The following is a 14,419-nucleotide window of genomic DNA, read 5'->3' as shown; positions in this document are numbered from 1 at the left end:
TATGAGGATATGGACCATTTCTCTTTATATTGATTTTTTATTTTTCCCGTCTATCATAGTACCAGGAGCACAGGACATACTTGATAAATCTATGTTGAATGACATGTAGAAAATTGAAAGGACTAGTCCAAAATCCTAAGCCCTAGTTAGCAGCATAGCTCCTGATTTCACTAATCTTGCTTGTACAAATAGTCCTAAAAACAAAATTTATTATAAATATTGTCATCGTGGTTAGTAGTGACTTCCTTAAAGCTTGGTTTAACTCAAGGTCATATAGATGCAATAATTAAATATAAAATATTTAGCACTGTTCATACATGAACTATACTAATTTGAATAATGGAAGAAAATACTCTCTAGTACACGGTTTTAAAAACACGTAGAAAATCCAAGAAAACAAATGACAACATTTTGAATGACACTACTTACCTCCACGTCCAAAATTCCCAATCTCATTCGGGCCACTATTGCTATTGTTTACTGGTAAACTCGTGGCTGGCCATGAGTCAGCAAGCCATGGATAACTGGGATCACCAGCATTTAGAAGACCGGGGCGGCTAAAACAGAAATTAAAAGTAAATCAACCCATGGAGCTCAATGAGAGATATAAACACTTGTCTCATGCACAAGATTAAAGAATTTAGGAAGACTTTAATTCACGTCAAATTAAAATGGGTAGGTTCTCAAGAATTACGGAAATTCAGTGGTTGATTAAGATTATAGATAGCCTGTCAGCAGAAACAGAAGCATCCTGCCTGGAATTCTGCTGACATCCAAATGAATTCAGTTGTCTGATCTGAAACTGGTGGGAATTGGGAACATAGCAGGATCCTGAAACAAGGTTCGATGATAAATTGGCACCTCAAGGGAACAACTGTTTATAGAGTGACTGCTCAGTATCAGCCCTTTCCAAGACTTTGGGCTACTGCTTCTTTGATTCCTGCATTCCCCATATTTACCCATCCCCTATAGGCTGTAACCCCTGTTATGAGCCCTCATGCTTGATTGAGAGGCAAAGAACTTGATGAAAATTAATGAACAGTATTTATATTGTTCCATTAATAGCACGTTTCCAAATTATCTAAATTGCAAAATATTAGGGGTATATTCAAGACCTTGAAGGTAATTAAAGATTCACTGTGATCTCATCCAGCATGTGAGTACAGTGTATGAGAAAAACTTCCCTCACATCATATCTAATAAAGAATTCCTATTTTTGATATAAAAGATGGGGATCCAATTCCTTTCCAGATTATTAGCATATTTACAAAGAAATAGCAACATCTATAATCATTGTACTTTATTTTTGATAGACCATTTCTGTGCAGTCCCTAAGAGAAACATGTGTTTCTATGGAAACTGCAATAAGAAGATCCAACTGCTAACTGCTACATGCACTAGCTCTCATTATACCTAATCTCTTTTTGCTAAAATATTGATTAAATGGGAGATTGGAAGTTATTACCAGAGCCTAATTACAATCTCCATATTGGCAAAGAGAAAATAGATGAGGATATATGGGTTTGTTATCAGCTTTTATCAATTTCAATTGAGTATCCAAAGTTGTGGAATCCAGTCCTATCAATCTACAACCTATTCATCATCCATGAATCATTTACTTTGTGATCGATTATGTGTAATTGTTCACTCACAGCAATTTAGTGAGAGCCAATAAGGAGTCTTAAACAACAGCAACTTCATTTGCTAATGTCTAATTAATGCAATAAACATCCTGCTAACAAATGAACACATTCCTTGTGATATTTACTACTAATTTCTTCAGGGGCATCTGGGAGATATGAAACATCTGGACTTGATTCCTCTAAAGTGCACAACAGATAGATCATTAAACCTTGTGGTAAGCCATTTAATTCCTCCTAGAATTCTCAGACCTGTAAGTGATCGTTTATTACAATAATAGCCTCTTACTCTAGTTTTCTCAGTCCTGATTAAAAATAATAATAAAAAAGAATCTCCTTAGCATACCTCCCATTGCTAATTAGTCCTCCATCTCCTCTTTGAAATGTAACTGTTAAAAAAAAAGAAAGACACACACATACAAGTAGTCAATATTAATTATGATTAATAACAATACATATTGGTCCTTAGTTTAGAGCTGAGGCCTCTGGGATTTTAACAAAATATAATTAACATAATTGTACAGAGAATAAGAAACAGTGGATTGGCCCAGGGCAAAGCCATCATTTAATAGGACATCTAAAAATACTTCAAGCCAAACGTATGGTTGAGTCAAAAGGGCAATTTGTATATGGATGTCAAAAACTGTCACAACTGGAATATATAGTGGCATTGGAAGATTGACATGCATTAATGAGGGATTATCAAACCATGACATTTAATCTTACTATGTGGATGTCCTAATTAGAAGGCACAACATAAAATGCACATAATAGAAACTGAAACAAAATAGTTCACGGGGAGCCTGGGTGGTTCAATCAGTTCAACATCTGACTTCAGCTGAGGTCATGATCTCACAGTCTGTGAGTGCAAGTCCCACATTGGGCTCTGTGCTGACAGCACAGAGCCTGGAGCCTGCTTCGGATTCTACATTGCCCTGTCTGAACCCTTCCCACCTGACACTCTGTCTCTCTCTGTCTCTGAAAAATGAATAAAACTTAAAATTAAAAAAAAAGAAACAAAATCGTTTAAACAGGTAATGATATTCTGCCAGTGAGAAAGAGAAACAGGTATTGATTGATGACATATTCCTCATCATCACAGACCCTTTTAGGGACATCATAATCACTACAAGTTGAACAACTACAATTACAATAGACATAAACTACAATTAATTGAGAATAATGTGCTGAGTGCTTTGTTTTATCATCCAACCTTCACAAAAAAATAAAATTTCCAAATAATTGATACTGAATCTATTCAAATTGTATGTAATAATTGGAAAAACTGAAGTCCTTTATAAAACTCTTGAACTTATTAATTACATCAACAAGCATATCGTAGAATTACAGCTGGGGAATCCACTCCCTCCAGACACTAGATTCCATTCCACAAAGCTATCAACATAAAAATGGGTTTCAAGGGTTTGCCAAAGAATGTAAATGTCCATTAGGATCCATCATTTCTTATCCCAAACCTTTGAAAATCAAACATATTTGGCATTCAAAATGTCTCAGATCTCAGAAAGGTACTATAATGCATACTACTGGGAGGATCTAAGATAGCAATTCTATTCAAGGTGTTTTAATATGTTTGGAATAAAATATAAATATTCATGATTAGTGGGATAAAGTCTATAAATAGTTTCCCATTAGCATGGATAGAAATTTGCCTCTCAAAGAGTTAACTATAAGATCATGGGGGAAAATTTGGTGTTTAGAAGTTTAAGGATTGCAAAACAGCAATTCTGACTAAAATAAATATAGATCAGCTACACCAGTTCCTGGGGATGAAGGAAAAAAAAATGATGGCTACCAGAGGGAAGTGGGATTGGAGGAAGGGGAAAACAGGCGATGGGCATTAAAGAGTGCACTTGCTATTCTGAGCACCGGGGGTATAAGACAATGTTGAATCACTATATTATACAACTGAAACTAATATTACTTTGTATGTTAACTAACTGGAATTTAAATAAACACTTGAAACATTAAAAAAATCTAAGGAAAAAAACATTGTATAGATATGAATCCAATATATCCTATGGAAAATAAAAATTACATTTACCATGATTTCCTAATGAGTAAATGTAAAAATAAGTTTTATCAACTGATTCATATATATGTATATATATATGTGAATATATATATATTTAATTTGATACAGAGAGAAGCCACTAGTAGGGGAGAGGGACAGAGGGAGAAAACGAAAAATCTTAAGCAGGGTCCATGCTCAGTGTGGAGCCCGATGCAGGGCTTGATCCTATGACCCTGTGATCATGACTGGAGATGAAATCAAGAGTCGCTCAACTGACTGAGTCAGAATGTCAGGGGACATTATTCCCCACAAGAACTGATTCATATTTTAAATAAATAGAGCCTATATCATCACTTAAAGTATACATACAGCAAATCATTTTATTTTGAATAATCTCTCCATAATTTATCTATTCCTCAAGTTTTTGCTATGAAATACGATTGCTCTTTAAATTTGTCAATTTCCAAATGCAGCTCCTCAGTCCCTCCTAAGGTCATTCAAGAACATATCTCTCACACCATCCTAATGAGGTGATATGATCAGAGTCGTGATTCCCAGGGTCGGTCAGGACTTCAGGAACATCTTGCTGGCATCTGCACTATAATGCCTTCTCAACTTGTCAGGTAACATCTCAAGTTCATTACAAAACAGTCCTGACACATCCTTTGCATCTGCCCAGAACTGGCTACAGACAGTGCCTCAGAGAAGATGAAGGGACCCTGATGGCTTCTCTGCTTCCTGACAAACTTGATTAAGTGATGGGAATCCAGAATCAGCACTGGTCCATACCACATTGGGTCCCATTAATAACCGCTTTTAACAACAACAAAAGAATAATTAATTTGAAACAATTAAAGACAAAAATTGAGCACTAAACCTGTTAAATAAAGTCCTGATTAGGGAAAAATATGCACACAAAATGTGAAAACAATAGAGTTAATTAGCTTCCCATACATTGTGACTTTCTAGTTATGTGTTTTTTTTTAATGGACTATAGAGTGATTGTTTACTCTACTAAAAGAGAGTGAAGATAATGTCACGAATACCATTGTGATAATACAAATAAGCAGTCATTGATGGGCTACACCTCAAAATGTGTTATTTCGAAGATCTGTGGAAACAAATTAAATATTATTCTTAATTTAGATGCTCCTTTTCCCCACCCAAACTTCCTATTATTGTTAGAGCAATAAGTGATATCAGAGAAAAAAAGGGCAACTGAAGCAGAGGCACAAAAATTAAGCTGTACTTTTATATACTAATGGTAAATTCTTGATAACACATACATATTAAAGTTGTAAAGCAACACTCAAAATCTTACCGAACAGAGAGCACTTAAATGCCCATTAAGCCCTGAAAGGAAGCTCAACATTACTGAGTATTAGGGAAGTAAAAATCAAAATTAAATGAGATTCTACCTCACACCCATTAGGATGGCTACTATTCAAGACACAATAAATCATAAGTCTTGGCAAGGAGAGAAATTGGAACTGAAGTGCACTGTTGGTGGAATGTAACACAGTACTGCCATCGGGGCAAACGATAACAGTATGATGAATCTTTAAAAGTTAGAAATATAAAATTACCATATGATGTAACAATTCCATTTTTACGTATATACCCAAAACAATTGAAAGCAAGGTCTCCAAAAGATATTTGTAGACCCATGTTCATAGTACTGTTATTCACAATAGCTAAAACTTGGAAGCAATCAAAATGTCCTTGATGAATGGATAAGAAAAATGTTGTTACGTACGTACAATTCAGCTATAAGAAAAGACGAGAACTCTGACATGCTAAAACCTGGTGAAGTTGAGACATGACACTAAGTGGTATAAATAGTCACAAAAAGGCACGTACTACCCACTAATAAGAGGTACTTGGAGCCGTGAAAATCATAGACAGAAAGTAGAATGGTGGTTTTCAGGGATCAGAGCAGCGGAGGGGTAATGGGCTGTTACTGTTTCCAGGGTATAAAGTTTCAATCTGAAAGATGAGAAGAGTTCTGGAGGTGGATGGTGGTGAGGATGGTCCACTAGGAATGTTTTAATGACACCACTCTGTATACTTAAAAACAGTCAAAAAGTACATTTTACGTTATATGTATTTTAACATACAATATTGGGAAAAATATTATCAAGGTTAAATTACAGATATGTTAGAGAATGGAGTCTATGCTGAGGATTCTATACTAAATGTTATGAGTAAAATATATTTAAATATCAAAGCCTTTAGAACATATCCATTTTCTTTTATTTTTAATTTTTAATGCTTTATTTATTTTTGAGAGAGAGAGAGAGCACAAGCAGGGGAGAGACAGAGAAAGAGGGAGACAGGATCCACGAAGCAGGCTCTAGGCTCTGAGTTGTCAGCACGCAGCCCAACACGGGGCTTGAACCCATGAACCAAGAGATCATGACCTGAGCTGAGGTCAAATGCTTAACCAACTGAACCACCCAGGCACCCTGCATTTTCTATTTGTGTTCCAATCATCATTAAAATATGTTTTCAAATGTTTCTAGACAGCTTTTGGCAAAATATTCCATGAAGACTCTTATCTTTGCACCTCTGCATACCAACTATACAAAGGCAAAAATAAACAGGACTTTATATAAATGCATGACTAATTTAAATTGGTCCATAAACAGAATTAGGTATACATGACAATTCTCTATTTTATATGTTTCTATGACAAAAGAAAACCAAAAACCAAACCAAAAAAGCAATTCTAAAAAAGTTTGATTAGTTATCTTTGTAAAGAAAGAAAAAAACATATGACAAATATTCAAGTTTCTTTTTTACCACACACTCCAAACTTTTAGATTTGTTCCATTTTGAAAAGTAGATCAAAAGTAACTGAGTTGTATAGACCATGAAATGAAAAGTAGACTAGAAATAAGGACTCACAAATAAAAGTCATATATGGTGTTTTTATTAGCATTTTCTCTCCCCCTTTCTTTCTCCCTTCCTCTTCCTCCCTTCCTCCCTTTCTTCCCTTTTCTTTTCCATTCCTTTCTTTTTTTTTCTTTCTGTCTCTCTTTCCAGAAGGGAGGGAAAAAAATGCCACAACAAATTACAAGCTATTTCATCTGATTTGATCTGGTTTTCATTTCAAAAAGATATTAAACTTCCTTGAATTTAAAAGCAAGAGGGAGAGAAGGAGAGGTGCTTGGACAATTTTGCTCTGGTCATGACTTTGATAATCACAGTGCAATAACTTTGTGCTTACCAAAGATAAATTTGAAATAAGTATGAATCTTCACCAGGAATGAGTCCTTGCTAGTGTCTAAAGTTAAGAACATTCAGGGAACAACATATAGAAGTTTTTTGTTTGTTTTTTTTTTTAATCTAAAGCTAATTGGATCATGCTAAGATGTCCAAAAAGTTCTACAGACACCGTAATCTTAAATGTTTTAGAATTGCATTAAATATTTTGAATTTATTGCAATATTTATAAAGGACACAAGGTAAAGAGATTTTGCAAGTTTATGTCACACAGAAAGTACCTCTACTATTATCTGACAGGATTAATCCTAATCTCATGCCTGCTAGAATGGAGGGGGAAGGGAAATCTAACTATGTGGTAAATTGACATTTTGAGGTAAGGAAGCTTTCAGAGAGCCTATCTTTAGGAGGCCACATTTCCCTACTCCAAATGGAAACTTTAATGTTGCCAGCCAAGCCTCATTCCCTCTCCTGATAAGCTATTTCTCAAATATGAATGTAGAATAATCCTCTTTTAATAAGCATTAACTCAGCCCAGATAATCAGAGTATAAAAATTCCATCAAATCTTTTAGCTCTCTTGGATAGTTTTGTCAAATAATGTATATTTCACCAATGATTTTAAAGCTGTAGGAAGTGTTTAGCATTTCATAGTTTGCTCACTCAGTAATAAATTATTTATATTTACCAAGTTTCACATAGCCTGTTATTCTCAGAGGTAAAATAATACTCAGAAAATATCACTCGCCCCTTTAAAAATGAAAAACTATATACTTTCATTAAAAAGTTTATGACTTAAAAATTGTGAATAAGGAAACTGAACAATGTAAGTTTGAAAAGAGTCGTTAGCTTTCATGAGGATTATAAAATGGATATATACGAGCATGTATATTATATATACAATATCACTACATAGAACCCTCATGTGAGCTACATGGTTTATATTCAAACTTATGTTGTTTGTTTATCTATTCACAAACACTATTATATCTGTGATCAAACATTCACTCCAGATTTAAAAATCACCTTATATTCTCTGTGTTTTCAGCCCAAATCTTTTTCCAATTCATTTGATGCTACAACAGCTCAGGAGGTGAATTAGTCAAGCAGTCATGAACCTCACAACCAGTGACAAGTAGACTTTTAGCGCTCAGTGGAGAGTAAGATAGGTAACATTGTATGATGCTCTATGAAAGTATAAAATGATTTTACATAGAAGATAAGATAGAAGAATTCCTTTTTTGTTGTTGCTCCGGCTGCCTTTCTTTGCACTATATGCAAAGAGGTGGCATGTGACTGTATCTGAAGAATTAAATAAACGGTAAATAGGAAACAACTGAATAAAAACCTAGCATGTAACATTGCCCTAGGGAAATCTCCACCATCTGCTATGTAAAGAAATAAGATATATTCAGGCCGAATTCTCCTCTCAGATCATTTAAATATATAAGTTTGCATTTAGTAATTATTTTAAGTTTATTTATTTATTTTGAGAGAGGGGGCTGTGTCCGAGGGAGAGGAGGAGAGAGAATCCCAAGCAGGTTCTGGGCTGCCATGGGGTTCAAACCCATGAACCATGAGATCATGACCTGAGCTGAAGAGTAGGACACTTAACCAACTAAGCCACCCAGGCACTTCTCCATTTGATTCTTGATATTCATTTTTACAATGTAAGGTGTCATTCATTAGTGTTCTATGATAACTATGTTAAATCCTCCAATATATAAAATATATCAACACTGAGTAGCACTTTTTTTATTTTCCTTCCTTCTAAACATTCAAATATAATTTTCCACACGACAGATAGGCAAAGACTAGCTATAAAAGAAGTAAGTTTTTGTCCACACTGTGTGAGTGGAAAGCACCCTGCTGAGAGAATCTCCAACCTGAAAGATATTTAAATATCTTCCCACTAGTTAAAATCTTCCCTGTTCTATTTCTAATGGTGAAAGGAGATTTGGAATGAAGTAGGACAAAGGGAGTGACAAAATCAAATTTTTCCTGCTCTACAATTCTACGTAGAGCCAGTCAAGATTATTAAAATGCCTGGTTGACTGAGTTGGTCAAACAAATGACTTTGCCTCAGGTCTTTAACTCAAGGTTCCTGAGTTTGACCCCTGCATCAGGTGAGCTTGAGCCCCGCATAGGGTGAGTTTGAGCCCCACTTCGGGTGAGTCTGAGTCCCGTTTTGGGTGAGCACGGGTACCCCATTGGGTGAGATGTAGCCCTGTTTCAGGAGCCCTGCTTCGGGCTCTGTACCGATGGTGTAGAGCCTATGTGAGATTCTCTCTCTCCCTCTCTCTCTGCCCCTTACTCACCTGCACCTTCTCTTTCTCAAAAAATAAAATAAAATAATAAAATGCATGCATATATGCAAATTGCATGAGATACATATATATGCCTTAATATATATAAATTGTACCAGATATTTAAGTATAATCCATGATCACAGTTGAGGTTTGAAATAAGTGAAATATCTTATGTTACAAAACTAATCTAAATACTTGTCCCGACGTAGACTTTTTGTTTCTTGGGAGAAAAAAACACCAATGCTCTCATGAATTAACAATAAAGTTTGTACATATATAGTCATTACCGTGCAGTGAAAATGTGAAAATAATAGGCTTTCCATTTTGTGAGTAAAATGACATTTCTTTCATACTTGTAATATTTATCAGATTCCCAGAGAATTTTAATAAAAACCAAAATATAAACAGAATCAGTACAAATAAAGTATACTCTATAAGTTTTATAACACACTTCAAAGAAAGAAAAACAAATAGCCCTGTATGAAATCTTTGTGCTCTGACATGGACCATTAGCTCATGCATGAAATATCAGAAATTTAAAACTTTGATACACACTCCACTAATCATTCCTATTTAAAATCTCCATTTTTAAGATGTATAAGGACAAAAATATGAAGATTTTAACAGGTGAAGAAGGTAAGATATATATGGAGCGAGATGTGTAAAAAATTAAAGTCATATATACATTGCTAGGTACCTGTGGTTTGGATTTTCATTTGCCTCTCACTTAGAGAGAACAGCAGCTGCTAGAGGCAAATTATTAGTTGAAGGTAAATCCATTCTGAGAGGCAGCCATCTATCAATTAAGTATAAAGGTTTTGAAAAGTTGCTCTCTGGCTTGGTCTTATTCCAAAATATTTGAAGGGCATAACACCTTCTGAGTTAGCAGCCCCTCTACAAGCAGATGGGTATCAATCACAATGAGAAATGATAATAGGAAATGTTCTATTCTTATCAAGCTCAAAAACCAATAAGTTTTTCAAATTAAATGCATATGTTTTGCAAAGAACTGCTGTTAAAAACATAAAAAGAAGAAGAAAAAGAAGAACAAAGAAGTCTGATATAACTTTACTAAAAGCACAAACCTAAAAGTTAAGAGAGCTATGTTAAGGGAGTGATTGAAGGGGGAAAATAAAATGTGGATGTCTTAGACCTTTGCACTGAAACTAGTATGGCTAATCTTTAAATATTTTCAATAACGTCAAGCAAAGTGATTAACACATGCTAGTCCATGAATTAAGTCCATTCTTCCCTGTGACTAGGATGATTTGCATGTGTGTCACAGAGATGAACGGTAACATGGTGATTGAGTAAACAGATGGGCTGATGAGCAATATCTACAAGGCATGAAGGTAGAGGGCTGGACTGCAGAACACGAAGGTACATTAAATATCATGGATGTTCAAGACTCTGACACTTGGCAGTTATTACCTAGCATTCCTTGCTGGGAAGAACACCTCCCTGATGTGGTGAGACAGCACTCAGAACGATAAAGCCCAAGGGAGAAATCATCAGCAACCAGTGGGAGATGAGAATGGCAGAATGACTGCAAGTTACAATGCTTGGAATCCCCTTTCCAGTGGATACACTATACTGACTTCTCTAGTCTTTGAAGTTTATTCAAATTGTAAATAACCACCTCTATTTTGGGGGCGCCTGAGTAGCTCAGTTGGTTAAGTGTCTGACTTCGGCTCAGGTCATGATCTCAGGCGTTGGGCTCTAGGCTGACAGCTCAGAGCCTGGAGCCTGCCTTTGGGTTGTGTGTCTCCCTCTCTCTCTGACCCTCCCCTGCTCATGCTGTCTATCTCTCTCTCTCTGTCTCTCTCAAAATAAATAAAACATTAAAAAATTAAAAAATAATAACCTCTATTTTTATAAGATATAGATATGAGCCATAACATTATAATGAAGTTATCATATTTAATTGCTGTCAAACAGACAACCAAGTGGGTGCAATCCTTCCACTTTGCAGTATTTAGACATTATCAGTGGCTTAGAAGCCTACAAGCTACAGCAGCTTCTAAGCTTAATAAACTAAGAAGTGTCTGTCAAAATCAGTTATTAAGAGATTTATAAACATTTAAACTTAAAGTTAAAACTAGAAATAGAAGGCTGAATAAAATGTGTCAAGAAGTTCTAAAGTGTTTGTAGGATGATGTTAAATGAAAATTATTCCCTTCTAAATTCTAGAAAGTGTGAAATATTATGAGACAACTTATTTTTATGATTGTTGTTGTTAGAGGAAACGCTTAAAATGAATTGCAATTAAAATTATTATTAAGCATAGCTTCAATACTGAGTGCATTCTTCTAATCACTGACTTGATAATTCTGCCCCCTCCCCTAACTCTTCTGCCTGGGAAATATTTTGAAGGCCACAGTGTTTGACATCCTTGAAATTCTGTTTCAGATTCTAAAAAGAAAACACTTTTGCAAATAGGTAGAATATCTAAGATCTTCTTTTTCTTCTGCTTTCCTACTCCATTTTCTTCCTTCTAAAATGCTGATTGGTTACCTTGAAATAGACATCCCCTTTAAGTGATTATTAAGTCATTTAATTCATGCCTCATCAGTCTTATTAATTCTGATGAGATTTTTTGCTTATTTGTATTTGCCATCTGTGGCATTGCCTATTGTAATCTGCATTTTGAAATACTAAAAGCTATATTTCAAATATTTTCCTTCTGCCTAAGCATGTTAGTAATGCTCATGCCTAAATCCACCTCAGATAATGGCTGCATAGCATGCAGTTTGTGTGTGTGTGTGGGTGTGTGTTGTGCTTGTGTGTGTTTTGAAGAATTAGTTGAGAAAAAAATGGTTACACATTTATCAGTGTGTACTCTTGTTGCACTTCACTGGAGATACACACAAAAAGCTTGCCTTATGGTTATAATATAATATGATGAAAATAAATGCATTAAAGCATGTTTTTATAATTGCATTTTACAGAGCAGGTGTTTAAAACAAGCCAAAAACATCTATTCATTCATTCTTCATTCATTCATTCACTCACTCATTATTCAATTCCATTCCTTCTCTTTCATTTCATTACATTCCTAAAGATAAGAGATTTTCATAGCTACAAATAGTGTCTTACCAGCATAATTACTGAGTCCCTTTCTCTTCTTTCTTCGCCAATACAACCAGATGCTAAAACCCATCAAAATTACCCAGCAGGCACCACCAATACCAGCTATAAAGGCTGGCTGCTTCACAACATCAGTGATTTGCTCAGTTATGCTGTTATTGTTTTCAGTAATGACAACTTCATTACGTCCCCCTGTGGAAGAAATAATAGTTTTAGTAAACATTATTATGAAAGTAAACACAGGAATACATACATGGTGAACCAAAGGCAGAGAAAATTAGAAAATTTCCTATGAAGGCAGGTAATAATTGTGCTCTGAGCCTGTCAAAATTATTGATAAGCATATTTTATATGTTTCAGAAGAAGAATCAAATTATTAGTTTAAAATATGATTAAGAACATTGCTCCCTTATGTTTGGGTTTACTATGAGTAGACTCAGAACTGCTTCTTGATTTATTGCCTTGTAAATAAGTACTAAAGCAAGTGCTAGGGGGCAAAGTAAGAGCAACTTTTCTTCAGCTAAGTAAAGTATGTTTTCATATAGTCTTGCTAAAGTAAAATTTAAAAAAGCAACTACAACATTCACAGGGTATTTATAAATTGTCTTTTCTCTACAGCACTGCCTAAATTGAAATGTTCAAGATTTAAAAATATGTAATTTACTATTATCCTTAATATTCTAACATGTAATTTATTTTAATCAAACACCCTTTACTTTTGTTGGAATGTATTAAAACTACTATACAAAACAATGACAATTATGAAGTATCTTTTCATAGAGATTAGTATCTATAATTAAAATGTCACAAAAAAATAATCTCACGTATTCCCTTAAAACTAATTTGAAAATCCACTTGAAAGTTTAATTAAAAAGACAACTTTGAAATTAATCTAAAGTTATGTTACTAAAAATAAACATTTATTATTTTGAGAAAGAGAGCAAGCAGGGGAGGGGTAGAGAGAGGAAGAGATAGAATCCCAAGCAGGCTCTGTGCTGTCAGTGTAGAGCCTGACTCAGGGCTTGATCTCATGAACTGTGAGACCATGACCTGAGCTGAATTTGGGTGAGATGCTTACCCAACTGGGTCACTCAAGTGCCGCACTAAAATGAACATTTAAATCTGGACTAATATTATTCTAGAAGTAGTCATGTTTTTGACAATTTAGACCTCTCAGAGATAATTAAAATCTTAATCCACATTTTAAAATAGTTAAAAATTCATGAAATCATAGTATCATATAAAGATTTAGGTGTTTATTTAAGAGATTAAGAAATTTACACACTGGTGTAAAGTGATTTGTTATGACAACATCATATCTCATTAATTACTAATCAAATATTTTAAACAATTGAAATCAAAATATAAGTGACTAATTTCAACATATCACATCCAAGGAATGTGTGATGTTCATTGTTTTAGTTATCATAGCACTACAATACATTAGAAAGAACATGGTCTTTGAAGCTTTCTGTTTGAATATCATCCTTGTCACTTACTAGCTTAAGTAAGCAATAACCTTATGTAGGGCATTTAATCTTTTCAAGTACCTGCTTCTGCTAGTTGGCAAGAGTCCTAATCTTAAATATTTGGGAGTGTTATTTAAGAAAATGTATGTAAAGAGGCTGATAGAAACACAGTAGTTTGTTGACTCAAAATTATGACCCAGGAATGGGTAAGGGTTACTTTAAGAGCCACTCACATAACTTCAGAGATGTAAGTTGTACATTGTCCAGATGTGAGGGTCTGGAAAACCACAAATGACTTGTTTAACACTTTATTCTTTCTTCCAGGTCAAACAATTAGCCTACATTTCCCAGACTCACTTGTAGTTGAAGTGCAACAAAGTGACTGAGTTATTGGCCAATACCGCATGGGCACAAGTTATGCATACTACTTCCAGATCTGACCCATACACTACTGTGACAAGACTTGACATTCTCTCTCTTTCCTAATGTTAAATAGAAAGAAGGAATCTTTGGAGGATTCTAACCCCCTCCCCTAAGAGATGGCATAGTTATTAATCTGAAGGATTGAAATTTCCTGAATAACTGTGTGGAGTAGAAGCCCCATCCAGTCTGCTAATCCATACTAGACTGGGTTATGAATAAGAAAAAACAAACAACC

At 34.7% G+C, this 14,419-nt stretch overlaps 1 protein-coding gene across 1 annotated transcript in view; it reads right to left on the bottom strand.

Moving 5' to 3' along the window:
* The window catches only part of ROBO2 (roundabout guidance receptor 2), a 591,892-nt gene that overhangs the window by 55,392 nt on the left and 522,081 nt on the right, over positions 1-14,419 (bottom strand). The window contains exons 18-20 of the mRNA XM_029939142.1: positions 12,302-12,484; positions 1,987-2,029; positions 430-557 (exon numbers count right to left, since the gene is read on the bottom strand). Of these exons, the coding sequence (XP_029795002.1) occupies positions 430-557; positions 1,987-2,029; positions 12,302-12,484 (354 nt within the window). The remainder of the gene's footprint in view (positions 1-429; positions 558-1,986; positions 2,030-12,301; positions 12,485-14,419) is intronic.

Source organism: Suricata suricatta, chromosome 5 (assembly GCF_006229205.1).
Source record: "Suricata suricatta isolate VVHF042 chromosome 5, meerkat_22Aug2017_6uvM2_HiC, whole genome shotgun sequence".
NCBI lineage: Eukaryota > Metazoa > Chordata > Mammalia > Carnivora > Herpestidae > Suricata > Suricata suricatta.
This window is presented reverse-complemented; position numbering and strand designations above follow the sequence as displayed.